This window comes from Megachile rotundata, chromosome 8 (genome assembly GCF_050947335.1).
Source record: "Megachile rotundata isolate GNS110a chromosome 8, iyMegRotu1, whole genome shotgun sequence".
Classification (NCBI taxonomy): domain Eukaryota; kingdom Metazoa; phylum Arthropoda; class Insecta; order Hymenoptera; family Megachilidae; genus Megachile; species Megachile rotundata.
The window spans coordinates 5,766,145-5,779,118 of NC_134990.1; the positions used below are offsets into that span (position 1 = coordinate 5,766,145).

The window sequence follows — 12,974 nt, forward strand, 5'->3', positions numbered from 1 at the left end:
AATGTATAGTGTATTACTTAAACCACTTTTATTTTCTTTATACAGGTTATATAAGAATAATTCGTTAAAAATATTGCGCAACATAGGTTATGTTCAAACATACAGGTGTACATGTCCATACACACAATGTATGTAATATACAATTGTTACTGTTATTTAAAATAGATACATATAGATTAAATCATTAAAAATTTTAATAATTAATTGTCAATTCTTTTAACATAGCTTTCAACTTATTCAGATAATAATTTAGTTTGATATTATTTTAAAAATTAAATGACAACAAACGCAAATCAATTTATATTTTTTAACGTGCATACTAATTTAAAAGTAATTGTAATATGATTCATTGGTTTACGAGGGATTCTGAAGAATAAATATGGTTAGTACAAAGAAAAAGTAAAATTTAAATCGATAATAATCATAAGGTAAGCGTCGTATCGAACTAGAGCAGGTGACATGCAATGCATCGTTCCTATTATAATGCAAGGAATCAATGTTAAGAGATTATAAGGATAGACTGAACTACACACGCATCGCATTGCAACTGCTAGAATCTTTTACGTTTTACTACGCTCCATTTTAAAACTAAAATATAATAACTTTATTTCTTCCGCAGTTTATAATAACCATAATTTATTGTAATAAGTACAGTAAAAGAAAATTAAAAATATATTACAAACACGTGTCGTTCAAGAAAAAATTTGTAATTAAAAAATATGAATCTTCATAATTAAACGCTGTTACGTTTACAATTTTATATTTTACATTAATTTTAAATTTTATAATTTTACATTTTATTACACGTAAGAAAAATATTTTTTTGGTATCTTAACAATTTCAAAGTCGCAATGTTTGAAATAATGGAAGGTATAAGTTCAAAAATTATCATCTACAGTCGGAAAGTTAAAAGTGTATTAAATATGAAAAATTAATCACAATATCATTTGCATTATAAATTATAGTGGAGTTTTGCAAATGTCGATGTAAATATGGCAATCAATAGCAAGATTAAACCGTTATTCTATGATGTAAAAGGTGCAGAGTCGACGATGTTGCATTGTACGTGCTCAGGGCCGTATCATTATAAGTAGTGCCCTGTTTCAAATGTATATTCTGTACTTTATTTTCAACTTTAATAAAATATTGCCAAATGCAAGATATATTGCATTTCTTCGATTTTAGACAACTAACAGTTTATTTTAATTGCTTAACTTATACTGTATATGTATTTAATATTTCAAGACAATATAAATTTTTTATTTAAATATTAATCAAAATTTTAATAACCTGTAATGTATGCAAACTTATATATTTAACGTTTCTTTATTTGGGCTGAATAAAAATTTGTATTGAAGAAAATTAGTGAATTTTAAGATTGAGAAGTTTGTCTTTGGTAACTTGGAAATTTTTAAATGTATAAAACGAACAGTATTTATTGAAAACATTTAAATACTGATGATGAACATGTTTTGTAAAATATAATGCAAACTGATACACTATATTGTTTCAAAGCATGAAATAAATAAAACTAACAAAACCACAAATTAACATTATTTCAACATGAACGTAGGCATGAATTACAAGAAATAAAGTACTAAACAAACATAAATAATGAACTTACGTGACCCATTCAATATAATAACTTATTTCAAACAGCGGTTATAATAATAATAAAATATTTCTAACTGCATGCAATGACTGTTACAATAAATAAATAACAATCGATTTTATTAATTCATAGATTCAAATATTAAAAAGTTAAAATTGGAAAGGTATAGTTCTGTGTGATAAACGTAGTCGATTCTCAGTAAATTATTGGGAAGGTGCGCGCGCATCCAAATCAGCCAGGGTGGACTGATGAAAATACGGCTATTCCTCAGTGAGCTATCGAAGTGCGTCTGACCTGTTATACATTGCTTCAACGAAATACCTATAAACGACGCATACAGCACTCGTTCTGTTTTTCTGTGCTACTATTAACAAGTTTTGTGGTCAATCGTATTTTTCTCGACAACAGTTAACAGTGAATTCAGCAAAATGGTGTCCGGAGGAATGGCTTGCGTTAAATATTTAACGTTTCTCTTCAACTTGATATTCGCGGTGAGTTCTCCATGTTGTATTTACGATTTATACACCTTTTGTATACGTTTTTCTTGTGTTTAATATTGTTTTTTTCTTATACTCATATTTAAGATTTACTAATTGTTGTTTGAATCAAAATGAGAAAATATTTAATTTATAGTTTTTAGATGTTATTTTCAGTTATAATTTCGGTGGTACAAATATTTTGTTATGCACGTCTTATTTATTTGAAAGTTTTTGATAAATGACATTTCCTTTCATTCTTACTTCTATGTTCAAAAATTTTTGTTTACAAACTGTAGAAGTTTTGCAAAATATGTATAAAAATTAATTCGTTATTTTATTTGAAATACATCGAAATGAGTTATTGCTTCATGGGTTACGTGTACCTGAGACCAGGTGAATGGAATGTGTTGTTTATGTTGTATATAAATCTTATACATATATAGCTGTAAATATATTATATCATATGTTTATAAAATTTGTGTAAATTGAAAAATCAATATATTTTTATTTTATTGTGAAGTTAATTAGATACCCCAGAAAGTTCGTTTGTTCGGTTACTTTACCGTGACGTTTTTATTATTTGACACACCTTTAAAACGATAGAGTTGATCTGTTTTTAAGAAAAAGTTGTTTTTTTTTCAAGCCATTTTTAATATATTTATTAAAAATTATAATTCGTTCATATTTACTCAACAAATTTAAATTTAATACCTTCAAATAATTCTAAATCTATCAAAAGACTTTATAGAGTCATTTAATTATGGTGTAATTTACACAACCACTTGTCATGTAAATTAACAAATGGCGCAAGAGTGATTAAAAATGATTTAAAATTAGATACGAATTCCTAGAAGATGAATCACCAGGAAAGCAAACAAGCGTTTTCGATAGCAATAAATTAAAAAACTCGGAGGAAAAGATTCGACCTGTCTAAAGAGACGGTACGGAAACGTACGTATATAGACATGGTCTTAGAAAGGTATACGGAGTGGGAGGACAGTTATATAGCGTATAGTCTCAGCCTCGATATAGCAAGATCGTAAATCTGTTTAAAAGTTTGAATACCTGTATTCCGAATCCCAAAACATCTATTTAGGGAAAACACGGACAGGGTCAGATTAAGAAGTTTAGATGTCCTAAATATATATTTCAAACTTTTTGGTGTTTCTGTATATATATGTGTGTATAATTCAAAATAATAGGCAGTTGAATGAAATTGTAAATGAAACTTCGCAATTTTGTGGATTTTGAGAATTTGTAATTTTGCAATTTTTTGAATTTTAGGAATTTTAAATGTAAATTTGGGATTTTGTAACATTTCTATTTTTGGATTTCAAGATTTTGGAATTTTCCAACAATAAATTTTGAAATTTCGAAATTTTGTAATTTGAAATTTTAGAATTTTGAAATCTTGAAATTAGGATTTTATAGTTATAAAACTTTGGGACTGTGGATTTTTGCAATTTTGAGACTAATCTAATAATTTTTTATTTTGAGCTTTGAAATTTTTTGATGTTACGATACTGTGGCTTTGAAATTTTTTGGAACGTTACAGCATTGAGACATTGAAATGTTTGAATGTTAGAATACTGGGTCTTTGAAATTTTTCAAAATTTAAAAGTTTGGAATTTTTTAACATTAGAACATTGGGATTTTGAAATTATGTAATGATGGGATTTTAAGATGTTAGAATTGTGAAAATTTGGAATATTGAAATTTTTGTGCTATGGAACTTCGACTTTGGACTTTTACAAAATTTGTAAAAGTATGATTCATGGTAAATCTAGCAACAAAAAATTCTAATACTTTCTGTGTTGATGCATTAAAAATATGCTTACTTATTACCTAATTTAGTTCTTGATAAGCTAAAAATTCCAGAAGCTGAACTTAAACTATAATTGCATGAGGATAGGTTTTTTAAAATGTAAATTAGTGATAAGACCTATACTAGTCAGTGGATGTTCAAATGTGCCAAAAAATTATTGTATGTGTTTCACTTCTCCTTTGGTATAAAAATAAATCAGTGTTATATCATATATTAATTTGATCTCACATATCTCAATGACACGTCAGATATTAATGGCTTAATGTCCATCTGTGAGATTTGACACTTTATATAAAATGCATAGTTTTTAATTATTTTTTAAATTTGTTAAATATAATGTTTTTATTTATTGTATATTCTGAGATCTGGTATTTTAATTAGAGAACTGTTTATAATTTTATAAATTCTAACTTATATTGCTAATTAAATACTTTTACTTATACGTTAATATGTTAATTATAAGTGAAATTTAGCTGTAAATTATTGTAATTGTATTACATATATAACATAATAAATATAATGCATAAAGTATTTATTTAATACAATATAAAGTACTATTGAATTTCTAAACCTGGTTCACTTAAAAATGCTAAAATTGGATATAATTGTTGTATAATAAGCTACTGATATGTTATTAAAGTTATTATCTTTAATGCCTGTTTGTTGTACTTGTATAGGTACCTGCTGTACGATACTACTAAGAGTAAAAACATAAAATAGAATTAATTGATATATTTTTTGAGTGTCATTAAATGGGAAAAACAAAGTAAAAATTGCAATTTCAATTTTTTTCTGATGCTACTCCACAAGTTGAGATGAAGGATTAAAACTTGGTGTGTTTTTTAGACATGCTATCGAATGACATTGCAAGTTTCATTTGGCTCAAAGACACATTTGACCATCTTGTTCTGCTAGACCCTTTATTATTAATCCTTGATAATATATTATAGACACTGAAGTTAGCATAACTATTATTGTGAGTCTGACAATTCACTAATCATTGCACCATTATATAAATACAAGTGACAAATAAAGGTCACCTGCATTTTTTGCTGTTTCATATCTTAACTATAAATAATTCCATATGCAATTGGACAATAGACGACGTTTTTTTAAAATCAAAATTAATTTTACAGTGAAATGTAATGTAAGCTTTTTCTGTTTAATGAATACTTTCCTCCTAAAGACATAGAACTGAATGAATTGAACATTGTTAATAATTTTTTATAATCTTGTTTCTTTTATTATTTATTATTCATTATAATACTGTGAGATCCATAAAATATTTCTTAGTCTTTTAAATTTAATATATTTTTGTTTTTCACTTGTTTCTTTTCTTAAAAAATTGTATATAAGAACTTAAATATCATATGATGGAACTTACATATCAAACTTAACTTAATATCCTGTAAATTTCAATAGTTTGAAAACCATGAATGGTCAAAACTAATTTTTGAACTTACTTGAAACTTCATAGTGGTGAGAAAGACATGGGATAGCAGGAATTCAGTTAAAAAATAAACTTTTCTAGTGAATTACAAATTAGCACATTTCGATTAAGTTTAGATTTAGAGTGTCATGATAAAATTCTTAGATGTTAAATTAATAATTGTTTTAGTCTATGAGCTATATGCTTTTAGGATTAAGCTTGGAATTCAGTTATTTAATATTTAAACATTTGTATTAAATTGCATCTTAATATATCCATGTACAATATTAGCCTAATGAATCCAGAACCTTATATTGTCATTCCTTCTTAAATGTTTACCAATCTTCCTGCCTTCTATAATGGACTAGATATATTTTGTCATTTAACGAAATGGTATAATAAAGAGTTGAAATTGTTTAAAAGTAAATTATGTCAAAATAAAATTATGATAGTAATATTCATGTAACATTCACTGTGTATTATTTTTATAAAACAATCTTTAGAAATATCAATCGTGTAATATTGGTTTAAGTTATACTATGTCAAACATGCAAGTAGTGTCCTACATTATAACTAAATGAAACAATGTCATACATATTCTCATAAACCATATTTTCTATCTCTACTACAGTTAATATAATTATTGTAAGTATAAATTTATATAAATTCTTTTGTTACAGATAACTGGAATTGTATTTATCGCAGTTGGTACTGTGATTCTTGTGGTTTACAGTGGTTACAACAATTTTATGGATAGTTGGTTCTTTGCAGCACCAGTATTAATGATAGTAGTAGGAGTTGTTGTATTTATTGTATCATTCTTTGGTTGCTGTGGTGCTGTTAAAGAAAATCATTGTATGATAATAACGGTAATGTTCAGTTAATATTTAAAAATTCATTTAAAACAAACCTTTTTAATTGTACTAAATATGGTTTAAAGAATAATTGAAATTAATATCTCCTTTTACTTTGTGTGCAGTTCTCTGTATTACTTCTTGTAATCTTTGCAATGGAACTTGGTGCTGGTATTGCTGGATATATGATGCAAGGAGAAGTTAGTACAATGGTAGCAAATCGATTGAATACCACTATGGGAGAATATTTAACTGATGAAGATATCCATAAATCCTGGGATATCATGCAACATGATGTAAGTGTTCATAATAACATCATTCTATTAAATGCATTAACAAAATTTCTAATTAAAAAATATTTAAATAACCATTTAAGTATGTTATCTACCACTGTTTGTTGTAATAACATTAACCATAATAATTAAGCTTGAACCTCCATTAATTATATAATGCACATAAATTGTCAAATTTTAGTTAAAATGTTGTGGAATGATTGATGCAAATGACTGGGCTCGTGCTGGATTCCCAGACAATACTGTACCAAATTCTTGTTGTAAAGAGGTACCACAAGGAAATACATGTGATTCAAATTCAATTCATGTATATGGAGATGGTTGTATGATAAGTCTTCAGAATGCTATTGAAAGTAATGCTCTAACTTTGGGTGGCGTTGGAATTGGTATTGCTATTATTCAGGTAATATTTTGATTTTTGTTATAAAAATATAAATATGATATCAACAATATTAATTTATGGCGAAATAATTATAAACATTTTAATCAAAATGTATAAGAGTTCAGGTAATATAAAATTTGTTTTTTTCAGTTAATTGGAGTAATCTTTGCTTGCTGTTTAGCACGTTCAATACGCCGCGAGTACCAGACTGTGTAAGCAGACAGATATCTACAATCTAAATGTCTAAAAATTGCACTCAGACTTGAAAATACGCTCTTTTTCTTTCTGTTTCACATATTCATGCATCAACTCTTCCTATGTTTTCCTTTAAGTAATCAAATATTGCACAAATTGCACATTATGTATCTTTTTATCATGCTGCACAAAAAACATACAAAAATTCTTGTTATCGGTAATATTATCAACTCAATTAAACACTGTTTTATACTTCATTATGTATGTGTAAATAATCACGTTCAATTCTGTTATTACTATTGTTAATGTTGCTATTACTGTTATTACTGCTACTGTTACTACTTCCATTACTGTCATTACTATAATATTAGTAATGATAATAATGTTAGTGGTATTACATTTTCATCTTGAATTTTACGTTAATTCTATTTCAATGATCATAATTTTCATGTCAACTGAAAGAAACACTTTTGTGCAGTAAGGTGTCCTTATGACTGTTTTTTAAAGACTGATCGCTTTTATTCTATGTCAATGGAAAGAAATTGTTATACTTTGTTTATAAACTGTGCATGAAAGAAATTAATAACTATAAACCAAAAACAAATATATATTAAGATGTCAAAGTTGGATACATGAATATTCATATGCTTTCCGTTACTAGTTATATATAATTTTATCATGGAACATAATCTTGAATATCCATGTGTAGTATTTAATGTTTTATTAACATTACGTTAAAAATTACCATAATCGTTAAAAGTATTAAGCAAACATTATTAGTTCTCTATATTGAATTTAAGCTTTTTTATAATTCTGTTAAAAATAATGTAACTTTAATGGTATTTGTATGGTATTTTTTTAATTTGTTAACGTTTAAATTATAGATAAAATTTAAAAGAATACCAAACAAAGATAAGATTAATGCAAATAATATAATTTCTAATTAAAAAGAAATAATATATTGAAAAGGTACTATGGTTTAATCGTTAAGCAAAATAAGCATAGTATTTATTATACGTTTCTAATTACGCTCTTTAATTTCTGTTAATTTATTTATCAGTGCTTTCTTTAAGTTGTAATGTTTTTGTCGTAAATTTGACAAAATCAGCAAAAAAGTATTGTATTAGTCATGGTCAGTACCGTTATGTCTTTTACTTGATTAAATCATTGTATCTAAAACAGGAAGATAAATGATTGTCACAGAAAAATGATTTAAGAATATCTCTATTTATCTAAGAAATAAAAAGGTGTTCCATTGTTCATATAAAATTTACATAATGTTGACACAATAAATTATTTATTATTATAAGCAGTAAACATAACAGTATGATATGATTGCACAGTTGTATATTAACAAATTTCGAGAACACTGGAATGTACTTCGAACAGTATGTTTTATGCACCAATACAAATTCAATGCTATTAATAAACAACTGTGTTCAATTAACACTGATGCTGTATGATTCTTTATAAACTTAATTTTAATATTTATGCTTTCCATAATGTGGACTCTAAATGTTAGAAGTATTTCCATTTAATTGAAGGCTAAATGAATATTTGTATTAAAATATTGTTTCATCTTCCTTTTTTTGTGTTGATAAAACATATATTTGATAAAACGTAACCAGAAGTTGCATTTGTATAATTTTTTATTGTGATAATTAGTTCTTTTTAGAGTTGACTCTTAGTTGAGTAAATTATTCTGAATATTTTATATATTTTATAAATAATTCTTCAAGTACAAATTCCACAAGGTTTAATAGACAAAAAGAATATTAGACTTAAATTGAAAGATGTGATTATTGGCTGTCTCAATGTTTTTAATGACTGGAATTTGGTGGTACATGACTAATAAATTAAGAGTTATAAATATTTTAGTTTCTTAATTAGCATACACTTAAGATATAAGACACTTATTCGACAGAATAATTTCATTTAATTTCCTATAATGTCTATCTAATATTTTTCTAAAAAAGGATTATCAAATTCCTTATTAACTATTTTGTCCTTTTTTAGCAGTAATTTTTGTACCCGTCTCGTAACCCAAACACTATAATTGTTTAGTAATAATATGATACTTCATTTAATACGTTGTTTTTTATCATTTTGTTCTGTTTCCAAATAAATTGAAAATGGTTTTGCATTAAGTGTTTTGCACAAACTTTTATTTGAAATGTTATTACGAGCAGAGCTCAACAATTAATAATTTATATCGTATATACATACAATTTAATTATCTTCTATGTACAATTTAAAAAAACAGTACTTATGTTAATGTAAACTTGAAAGAAGTTATAAACAGATAATTTGAAGGCAATCTATTTGTCTTTGTTATATCGCTGCAAAAAAAATGGGAATACTTCCATTGTCCATTGTTTCTAATAAAATTGTAATTTTTGTAAGAAACTTTAACAGTTAATGTTACAAAAAAAAATAATAACCATAATACAATGGAGTCTTGCTATATCGTCCTGGACAAAAGTTATTAGAAATATTATATAAAGTGCTTGGTTGTGAAATGTTTGAAATTTTCAAATTTCTATATTTGAAAATATATGATGACTGAAACTCACTTAACAGACCGTATAGTAAGACTGTATTGTATTTAGTGTTAGTACATGATTATAAATTTTATTTAGAATTTGAGTTTATACTACTAAAACATAATTGAACATTCATAAAGATGATTAAATAATTACATGATTGATAATTGAATAATTTAAAAATCTTGACGTTCTATCAAAATTTCTTACTTTGGAAAGCATAAATTGTGCACCTCTCGCTTCGCCACGAAAAAGGCATTCAATGTAATCTATCAGAAAGTACACATTGTCACAGGTGACTTAATTAATTTCTACTTCCAGCGAAACTGCAGCGCACTGATTCAACACCCATTAGGAGGCATTATAAAATATTATTCGTCGTGCATTCATTAAGCGAATAATTCTAGAGTCGTCGCAAGACCATTTACTTAGAACTTGGCCATAGCCTAACGAATATTCATCTGCAGCCTAGTTTAAGAACAAATCAGAGTATTGGAGAATATAATTCAATGTACTGCCATTATCTGCCAAATGGTTGAAACCAAACTTCTGTTTCTTAGACTATGTTATATATGAAATTTAAGCTCATGGTATAAGAATGAGAAAAGGATTGGAAGAATATATTTAATTTCTACATTCGTCCCAGTCTAAAAGGCTTATACTGTGCCTTAATTTTAAATTTTGATTGTTGTATTAAAAAATTTATTTAATTTGTTCACATTGTCGTCAGTGCATGTAGTACACTGAATAATTATTGTTTAATATAAGATGTTTTTTCCCAGCTTCAAATTATAAATTCTGTGTTTAAAAAAGAACGTCTTTATACAACAAACTAATGATCTTGACAAAAAGAATTTTTATCAGCACATTTACCATAAACATGAAAGTATTTTTAAGTAATTTTACAAATTGTATTTAAAATAACTATGCTCTTTTATATAGGTGCAATTTGCATAATTTTAGTATTAACAAAAAAAAAAGAATTATATTTGCATTCTGCAAAATTATTTGAAACCTAGAAATAAAAATAACAAAAAACAAAAAAAAAACAAACAAAAAGTATTTAAAAGAATATACGAAACTTGACAGTATTAATTACTTTTTGATAGCGTAACTTTAAAGAATATAAATTAAGTTGGGACCAAAATTCTAATTTCCTGGATGGAACAAAATAATTCAACGATCTGGCACGAAAGATAAAAAAATTTTGCGACGACAAATTTTTTTTATTCTTCACGCAGAATAGCTTCCAAAAGTATTACAAGCTTTGCGAAATAAAATTACAAACTTATGGCATTGCGTCGATTGTTCAGATTGTATTGTAATTATTGTAATTATAATTGCAATTCTGTTTCTTCTTCATTTTGAAATCTCGCATATTTTAATATAGAAAGAAAACAGATAGAATTAAACATAAGAAAAAGAAATTAATTATTTGATAAATTTTTAAATAATTCAATTATAATAACAATCATTTCTCTCATCATAAATGATCACAATTTCAATAATATATATATTTATATTTTAACTTCATAGTATAGTTGTAAATAATTCATTTTTTAGCTGGTATATTTTTAAGCTTCTGTAGTTCATTACTTTAGCGTAATTTACTTTTCAACGTATTTAAACATTTAATTGATTAATCAAACTGATTGTGAACCAGACTATAGGAAGTTTAGATTATAAATGTAATGCAGCTTCTTAGAATTTTCTGTATGATTGTTATTCTATTTTTTATCGAAGAAAACATGTAAAAGCCTAATTTAAATAAGCGAGGTTTCAATAGTATTTAATGCTTTGACTGTCAAGTCACTCAAATGTGAGTGGTGCTTCACTTTTTACAAAAATTTTAAGTCATGGTGGGTAAATTATATAGAAATTGACACCATAATCTAAAACTCTGTTTTAAAGGTTTTAGACATATTTTGCAAGTTTATATGTTGCATTAAAAAATGTGAAAATTAACTTATAGCAACTGTAAAATAAGAGAACCGTTATTTTAATAAAAAATCTTTCATTATGAAATATATTGTATAAGCATCATTGGCACGTTCAGCATGATCAATGAAGCTACATGTACCAATACTTGGCACCATATTAATTTTATATTAATTTGATAAATAGAGATGAAGTATAACGTTGCCAATTAGAAGTATACTATGTTAAAAAATAAATGCATATTTGACATGTATCTAACATAAATCTTTTCAAAATTTGAATGTGACAATGATAAGTACAGTGTCAATATTAATATAGTTTTCCCTATAATAAAATATTCAATAATTACTGCGTGACAGTCAATGCATTAAATAATGAAACATCAGACAGGAAGAGAATTAGTATATACGTCTTAATAAATAATACTGAAACATTAAGGTGTGCCTAATGTTTTGCAATGTATTTAAATCATTAATTAACCTCTTAACATGAACCAAAATAATCAATTAAAATAATTATTTTAATTAAAATGAAGCACTTACAAATGTTCGCTCCTTTAAGCTAACAGTTCAATATGTAATATTTGTTCTTTTAGTTAATTGTTCATTTTTAAGTTATGAGATCTTTTATTAATATTTTGTTTGATTGTGCTTTGCATTTTTTATTCTATTGTAGAAATTATATAATGTTTTAATTCGTCGTCAGTTGCATAAATACATACACGAATAGAATATTCATGTTAAAGTAATTTTGATGTTAGGTATGTAATTTTAAATTATATTAGAAGTTACGCATAGGGGACATATTACGTGTTAAATCATAAAGTTTTAACATTCGATGAAAAGAAAACATTCTCATTTAATGATAATATACTAATGTAATTGTTTCAACAAAAATTGTAAATCATAATGACCATGATTTGTATTTAAATGTTTTACATTTTAATGATTGGCTAACAAAGGAAAAAAGACTGATGTTAACGTAGTAAAATCAAAAAGAAAAGTATCAGTATTAAGTGAGAAGTAAACGATTGATTTTTTGTGACATTTAGTCGCTTGCAATATTTTTCTACTAGTAATTTAATGAATTGATTAATTAATATATTACTAACATTCTTTAGGAGCCAATCACTTTAGCACATCTTGTTCGTACAGTTTTTATCTATATTAATAAAGTATGTTAAGTAAACATAAAGTATATTTCATTATGAAACCTTGAAATTATTTTCAAACCTCCATACTGTTTTTCTTTCTCGAAAATCACATAAGTTTTAATTCAACAAGAAGAGCTTACCAAACTTTGGCAAAACCTCACTTTTAAACATGGCCATATTTGTGCAACTCAGTGGCTTGTAATGAATTATTTTTCAAAATTCCAAATTCTCAAAATCCTAAATATAAAAAATTCTAAAATCTTATTCCACT

At 25.8% G+C, this 12,974-nt stretch overlaps 1 protein-coding gene across 1 annotated transcript; it reads left to right on the forward strand.

Moving 5' to 3' along the window:
* The first annotated feature begins 1,800 nt into the window (after positions 1-1,800).
* Positions 1,801-12,744, forward strand: LOC100876055 (CD63 antigen). The gene is made up of 6 exons (XM_012288121.2): positions 1,801-2,103; positions 6,026-6,214; positions 6,325-6,495; positions 6,674-6,895; positions 7,025-7,086; positions 9,934-12,744. The coding sequence occupies exons 1-6, from the start codon at positions 2,041-2,043 to the stop codon at positions 9,950-9,952; spliced, it is 726 nt and encodes a 241-aa protein (XP_012143511.2). The 5' UTR covers positions 1,801-2,040; the 3' UTR covers positions 9,953-12,744.
* Positions 12,745-12,974: the final 230 nt, after the last annotated feature.